This window comes from Bison bison, unplaced genomic scaffold (genome assembly GCF_000754665.1).
Source record: "Bison bison bison isolate TAMUID 2011002044 unplaced genomic scaffold, Bison_UMD1.0 scf7180017864178, whole genome shotgun sequence".
Taxonomy (NCBI): Eukaryota; Metazoa; Chordata; class Mammalia; order Artiodactyla; family Bovidae; genus Bison; species Bison bison.
This window is the reverse complement of record NW_011494750.1, coordinates 2,207,695-2,214,712: the sequence shown is the minus strand read 5'-3', so window position 1 is coordinate 2,214,712 and position 7,018 is coordinate 2,207,695. Positions and strand designations below refer to the sequence as shown.

At 63.6% G+C, this 7,018-nt stretch overlaps 2 protein-coding genes across 19 annotated transcripts in view; one reads left to right on the top strand and one right to left on the bottom strand.

Moving 5' to 3' along the window:
* MYBPC3 (myosin binding protein C, cardiac) overlaps nt 1–1,314 on the top strand; it is an 18,080-nt gene extending 16,766 nt beyond the window's left edge. The window contains exons 31-34 of the mRNA XM_010842455.1: nt 50–186; nt 451–637; nt 881–918; nt 1,027–1,314. Of these exons, the coding sequence (XP_010840757.1) occupies nt 50–186; nt 451–637; nt 881–891 (335 nt within the window). The 3' untranslated portion in view covers nt 892–918; nt 1,027–1,314. The remainder of the gene's footprint in view (nt 1–49; nt 187–450; nt 638–880; nt 919–1,026) is intronic.
* A 934-nt stretch (nt 1,315–2,248) lies between these two features.
* MADD (MAP-kinase activating death domain) overlaps nt 2,249–7,018 on the bottom strand; it is a 40,972-nt gene continuing 36,202 nt past the window's right edge. For 14 of the 18 annotated variants that reach the window (XM_010842382.1, XM_010842383.1, XM_010842399.1 and 11 more), the window contains 3 exons: nt 5,176–5,245; nt 3,468–3,514; nt 2,249–3,160 (listed from right to left, as the gene is read on the bottom strand). In XM_010842382.1, the coding sequence (XP_010840684.1) occupies nt 3,056–3,160; nt 3,468–3,514; nt 5,176–5,245 (222 nt within the window). In that variant the 3' untranslated portion in view covers nt 2,249–3,055. Of the gene's footprint in view, nt 3,161–3,467; nt 3,515–5,068; nt 5,152–5,175; nt 5,246–7,018 lie in introns of all 18 variants that reach the window. The other 4 variants (XM_010842400.1, XM_010842395.1, XM_010842396.1 and 1 more) reach the window with 2 other exon arrangements.

The following is a 7,018-nucleotide window of genomic DNA, read 5'->3' as shown; positions in this document are numbered from 1 at the left end:
GAGCCTGGCTGGGTGTGGCCCTCTGGGTGCTGAGTTCTGACCCCCACAGGCATCACGTATGAGTTGCCCAAGTACAAGGCCCTGGACTTCTCTGAGGCCCCCAGCTTCACCCGCCCGCTGGTGAACCGATCGGTCATTGCCGGCTATAACACTACTCTCTGCTGTGCCGTTCGGGGCAGCCCCAAGGTAGGGACCTGGGGGCGCTGGTCCAGGCCAATCCAGGAGAGCTGCCTGTGGGCCCCCACCTCGAGCAGTCCTCTTCGCGGGCTGCCCCTACTTCCTCTCCACCCCAGGGGTCAGGTGTCTCTGTGAACAGGGCCGAGACAGTCCTGCTGGCTCCGTCTGTCCTCAGCCTTGGCCAGTCTGGGACTCTAGCAGGTGCTCAGAGGAGAAACAAACGTCGGGTCTCCTTCAGTCTGAGTGCGCTCCCTCCCGCCCTACTATCTGCAGCCCAAGATTTCCTGGTTCAAGAATGGCCTGGACTTGGGCAAAGACGCCCGCTTCCGCATGTTCAGCAAGCAGGGAGTGCTGACCCTGGAGATCAGAAAGCCCTGCCCCTTCGATGGGGGCATCTACGCCTGCAGGGCCACCAACTTAGAAGGGGAGGCCCAGTGCGAGTGCCGCCTGGAGGTGCGAGGTGAGGAGCCACCGGGCCAAGGCCGGGTGCCCCGGGGACGCTGGGCTTCTGCCCTGCTGCGCGGGCCCAAGCTGCTGCTCTGGCTGAGAGCGCGGCTGGCACAGCCGGGTGGTACTGGCCCCTGCACTTTGCTGCCAGAGCTGTTCCCTGAGCCTTCCCGAAGGCTGGGGGTGGGGGCGGGGGCTACACGTGGTGCTGGGAGGTTGCAGCACAGATTCGGCATGGCCGCCTCCTCTCCCACAGTGCCTCAGTGACCGGGCTAGCTCCCTGTGGATGGCCAGGTATGTGCTCCAGATCACCCTTGGTCCAGGGGCAGCCACCAGGAGGTGGGGTCCAAGAGGCTGTTAGGGTTTCAGCCCAGCTCACTCAGATGGGAACCTGTATTACAGATGCAGCTGGAGCTGGCCCGTATGCCAGGAGCCTGGAAGGAAGCTGGATAGGCCGCCTTCCTGCTGCTGGATGTGTGTGCAAGTGTGTACACTGGAGTTGGGGGGGGGGGGCACCCGTAGGGCAGCATAGTCACGACAAGCGAGCACATTCTGACCTCAGAGCTCCACGCGGAAGCTCTCAGACCCTGTGTGGGCTTTGGAAGTGGTTGCTGGGACGGGCCTTTCTGGCCTGCCGTGCTTTCTCAGCGTGTAAGGGCAATAAAAGATCGGTGCAGCCACTGAGAACTGACTTTTGTCCAAGGTGCCTGTTTTCACAAGAAGCACAGGAAAATTTATATTGAAAACAAACAAGGCCGGTGTTCTTTCTCCTGGACGAATTAAACGAGGACCAGAACAGGGTCCTAAATTCACGAAACAATAATAGAAGGAACTCAGTCTCCCCGACCTTCCGTTGAGGAAACCAAGGAGCTGTGACAGAGGAAAGTGCACTGTTATTAGCAAAAGGGCCAGAAGCCCCAGGCTCTGCCGTTGTCGTCCTGGCGACCGTGGTCACGGTGGCCTGGTGAGGGATAGTGACGGGCGTCTGTGTTTCTTTGCCCATAAGGCCTGGGGTGAAAGCGTCCCAGCGGCTTTGGGGTCCCAGTAGGCAAAGAACCCGCTGCCCACACACAGCTGTGTTGCACGGGGAGAGGGTCCTGCTGTTGGACCAGACAGGACCAGGAAGGTGTGCGGGGGCCAGGGCCCTGCTACCCCCTCGCCAAGTAGTCAGAAGCCCACCACTGATGTCCTTTTGGGAGGAGGAAGCCAGCAGCTTTCAGAGGTCCTCTGATAGAGTGGTTTTTCCACGGTATAGAAAAGAAGTTCCATGAAGGCTGGTCCAAGGACTCCTGCCCTGCCTTAGACACTCCTGGTTTCCAGGCCCTGGGGGAGGCCCAGTCCTGACACCTCTCTGGGGAGCTGAGGCCCAGGCCTCGGTCTCTGTCCAGCCCCACTGAATCCCTGCTCCCTGTCAAAGCCCAGTCTGGCGGCTCCCTCTAGTGGCCCACTCGAGCACAGCCACCCTGGGGCCGCCCCTTGGAGCGGGCGGCGGGGCAAGGTGGGGCGGGCACAGCCTCACCTCCCCAACTGCCTCTGGCGGAGGTGCCTTTGTGGAGTCCAGGGCTGGCCCTCCTCGCACAGGGCTGAGGGGCCTCACTGAATGCACGGCAGCCAGGAACCCACGGGGAGTTCAGGACGTTTATTTCACATTCACACCTCTGTACACCTTCTATAAATAGTGTGGAGCCGAAATATTTACAGTCCCCTGCTGCCCACTCCCAGGCTCGCCTGCCCTCACACACGAGTGGGGTTCGAAATGGCCTTTCCCCTCCCCACCCCACCCAGCTCCAGGCGGGGCAGCCCACGGCCCGGGGAGTCTCCTACTGAGGCGGGCAGGCCGCAGGGAACTCGCCACTCAACAGCGAAGGGGGTCGGCGCAGACCGCTGCGGGGGGAGGCTGTGGGAGCAGCCGCCAGGCAGGCCTGTGCCCACGGGCAGCAGCTTCGGCCTGGGAACTGCCTGAGGAGCATGGCGGGCCCCGCTGGCTCTGCCGCCCCTGACCCCTCCCATGCTCACCCACCCCTCGCCGGGGGCGGGGACGAGCCTGCTGGGTCACAGGGAGGAGAGGCCAGGTCTGCCCTGAAGAGCCATGATGTCACGGACGAGAACCACAACGGACAGCTCAACAGCACGCAGCAGGGGCTCGCACCGCGGCCTCGTGCGATCTCGGGAGCCACAGGCCCGAGACGCACACGCGTGTGCACGCACACACACACACTCACCCTTGAGCCCCGAGGGGACAGCAGGCTGGTCTTCTGGGGGAGGGGAGGGAAAGGTGGGAGAGACTAGCTCAGCCCCGTGGACACGCTGAGACACACACACACTGAGAGCCGTCTGAGCTGCGGCGAGAGGCCAGCAGAGGACACGCCATTGGCGCGCTCGGCAGCATCGTGCCAGGGCAGCAGCGAGGGGCAGCCTTCGGCCCTCCCCATCAGCTAGAGACGGGCCGGGGCGGGGTCCTGAGGTCCTCCTCACTGCTGCGGACGGCAGCCACGTATGAGAAGAGACACAACACGGAGTAGCAGATCTCGTGGGCCTGGGGGCAGAGAACCAGCCGGGTCAGCGCAGGGGACGCAGGCCCCGCCATCCTCACTCGTGGACGGCTGCCAAGTGGGAGACTCCAGGCCTCCAGCCGAAGAGCCCCCGTGAGGCCAGAGCGGGCTGCAGGAGCGGAGGCGGGCGCCCCTGCCTCGCCAAAGGCCTGCTCCACTCCAGCGGCACCTCTGGCCTCCAGACCACACTCGCCTCAACCACTCGCCATCGCCCGCGCCCTGCAAGGCCCGCCCCCCTCCTGCCGGAGTCGCCCTGGGAGCCCTCTGCAGACCAGCTGGCGGCACACTCACCATCGGTGTCTTGTACTTGTGGCTCACCACTTCTTTAATTTCAGGAACTACAACCGGACGGGCAAGAGACAAAACAAGAGAGTTCAACACTTCAGAGCAATGACGCCACGCTCCCCCAGGCGGCGGCGCCCGGCACAGGGTCCCCTTCCCCTCTGGGCCTCACCCAGCCCCTGCGAGGGGACACCGGCCCAGACGCCCTGAGGTCCGCAATGGCCCCTGGCTCTCCGGCTGCGCCTCGCCCCCGCTGGCCGCCACTCCAGTCCTGGCCCCCGAGGACCACGGCGGGTGCGCCCAGCTTTCGGCCAGAAGAAGAGCAGTTTCTAGCCTGTGCCTCGCCTTGCTGGGACCCCCGAGCGCTCAGCCCCCTGCCCAGCCCCACCCTCCGGTCAAGGCAGCAGATACCCTGTGCTCCGAGCCCAGACACGGAGGCTCCTGAGGTGGGATGAAGCGGGGGCGGGACACTAAACCCACCAGACTCGGGAGTTTCCTTCCCTGATGGCAGGAGAGGCCCAGGCCTGCCCGTGTGAGGGAGAGCGTCAGAGGGCCCTGGAGCAGACACACCGAGCAGAAGAGACAGGCGAGGACGGCACCCGGGGGAAGTGACAGGGAGCGTCAGGCAAGATACACACAGGTCCACGGCCCAGGGGCCAAGACTGAGACCCCTGGCCCCAGCCCTGCGGGGCTGCTGCGTGGCCAGAGCAGGGAAGCGGGTCTCCTGGCCTCAGCCCCGTCCCAGCCCCGAGACCAGAAGTGGGGGGCGTCACGCCCCAGAGGGCCCCTCCTCCTCCTGACCCTGGGAGGGGAGTTTGGGGCCCAGGGTTAACAGGGAGTAAATACACTCGTCCAAGGTAGAACAAGGAGCCCAGGTCCTTCTCCTGAGCCAGAGGACCCCCCACCCCGCCCCCTGAAACATCTCTCTGGCAGAAGAGAGGAAGGTGTACAGAACCGGTGAGCCAGCGCAGGTGGAGGACGTGGGGAAGGAAGAGGGTGGAGGGAAGGTTAGGGAAGGTTGGCGATGGGAGCAGCTGGCCTGGGCGAAGGGAGCCCACCCACCCAGGCCCGAGGTGGCGGGCAGGGCCTGGGGAGGCAGCGCGGCGAGGTCACTTTACCTGCTGGAGAACGAAGGTTTTCATAGCAGCGATGAGGGGCACAAAAGAATGAAGCACAAACACAGCAGGAACTCAAAGCCCCAGGGTGAGAACCCAGATGCCGCTCAGCCCTGGGTGTGGGGGTGAGCCTGGCTCCCGGCTCCCTAGGCCTGCCTGCGCCCCTGCGTGCCTTCCTCTGGCTTGGAGGCTGCACAGACCCTGGCGTGGCCCCGGGGCAGTTGGACGAGGCGCTGGGCTGCTAGAGGGACTGAGGCGGGCTACGTGAGCACAGCTGAGCGGGGGTGCGGCTGGGCCGCTCTGCCCCCAGGACTTTCTGACTTCCGCCTGGTCAGGCCCAGCCAGGGGAGGCGTGCTGGTTGGAGGAGCCCCCTGAGCACCAGCGGAGCTCTGGGCCGGCGTTAAGCCGCTGCTCTGGGGCCTGTTCCCTGGCAGCACCGGCTAGCTTTCCTGCCTCCCTTCTCTCATCCTCCCTACGCTCCTGCTCCTCCTGACCTCTCTGCAGAGGCGCTTCTTCTCTGTCTCTAGTCCCTCCTCTGGAGCTCCGAGGTTTGAGTTACTGCCATGTGAGTCCAGACCTAAGAGCAAAATAGTGTAATTACCAAATTCCTCCAGGACAAAGACGCCTCGGACTGTATTGCACTTTTTAATGTGATTCAGCTCTATGAAAACCTGCAAGAGAGGGAGGGAGGGAGCGGTAAGGCCCAGAGGCTCCCCCTCCACCCGCAGAGCCCCCTCTCCCAGCTGTAGCCCCGTGCCCACACCGGAAACCTATGTCCCAAAGGGAGGGCACCAGAACCCACACACACACAGCTCAAAAGCGCCAAGAAGCAAAGACAGCAGAAAGGGCAGTACCTTCCGCTCCTGGCCGGAGGAGAAAGCATGGGAGAGAAAGGAAGGTGTTAGTTTTAATGGTCAAAGCCAACCCCGAGGCCCGTCTGCCGGCCTGGGCTGCCTGCCCGCACCCTCTGCCCAGGGCAGCGCTGGCAGGACCCAGCACCCCGGGGCCCCCACCCCGGCCCCTCAGCGCTCTACCCCGCCATGCGTCCTCCTCCGGCGCAGAGGGCTGGCACGCACAAAGCTCTCCTCACACTGTCCTGGGGGAGGTGGGGGCATCTTCTGTGAGACAGGATCCAGGTTCTCCCCGGAGTGCGTGGTGCTGGCAGTGACAGCTACCACTCGGGAGAGCCTACTGGGAGTCTGCACACACTGTCTGTCTGTCTGTCCTCGTGTCTCCAGGGTGGGGCATCCGCACAGGTGTGGTATCACCCATGTTGCACAGATGAGGCTACTGAGGGTCAGGAAGGTTTTTCCTGAGGATAACAGCTGGCATCTGAATCTGAGTACATCCTGACTCCAAAGGCCACGCTTTCCCCCCTTCAGCAGAGCCCCACCAGGGGACCACCGCTTCGTCCACTCCAGCTGACTGTCAGGAGGTGGAAGATGGGCCCCGAGGCCAGGATCTCAAAGTGAGTCAGGGTCTGACCTCCTGGGGCAAAGCCGTAATCCACAGACCGGCCTGTACACACCGTGTAACGCTTAGACAGGAGGTCGGTCTGGGGCGGGGGCGGGGGCGGACCAAGGGGAGGACGGGGGTCATTCACTGAGACCTGTTCTTCGGAAGGTGAGGCTCTGGGGGAGGCCGCAACCCTCAAGTGCAGTCCGAAGCCTGGTCCCCAAGAACTGCTGGCGCCTTCATGGTCCAGAAAACCGCTTAAGTAAACCCTCTGCGGGTGGAGCCTCGGGTCTCGAGTATACTATTTAATGCACTACTCTGACGATAGTAAACGTGCTTCTGCACGTACCCTGCCGGGAAACCGGGGGGCTGCTCCCCAGCACACCGAGCTGCCCTGAGGGGGTCCTGAAAGAAGAATTAAAATGGAAGCGGGGAGGGAGCCCCCGAGGCCAGGCGTTCACTGCACACTCGGGTCTGGCTCAGAGCCTCGGGAGGGTGAGGGAAGGCACTTGTGTGAAGAGCCAGGACTGGGAACGGACCTGGGATGACGCGCGGGCCTCAGAAAGGAATTAGCTTAAGGAGCGTCCACTGAGAGAAAACGTAATGCTGTGTTAGAAGATCAAGAGGAGAAACGGTCAGGTCCTACGGTGGGACCACAGGGAGGGCAAGATGGATCCCGAAGTGCTCCCCGTTGGGGTCGCGGGCCGGCGGGCGGGGGAGTGGGGTCTGCGGAGCAGGGGACGGAGTGGGGCGCTCAGAGGAAGGAAGAGAACAGGAAGGAGGATCAGCAGGTTGGAAAGGCGAATTCACACACACACTCCACGCACACAAGAGGACCAGCTGGCCTAGACTCACAGCGAAACCACAAGCAAAAGCACACCCTGGAGCAAGAGAAGGGCCGGGGAGACGCTCCCACTCACACTGAGCTGAGTCTACGGGCGGGGCGCGGCCCCCTCTCCCCGCCCCCCTTCAACGGCTCCCTCCCGCCG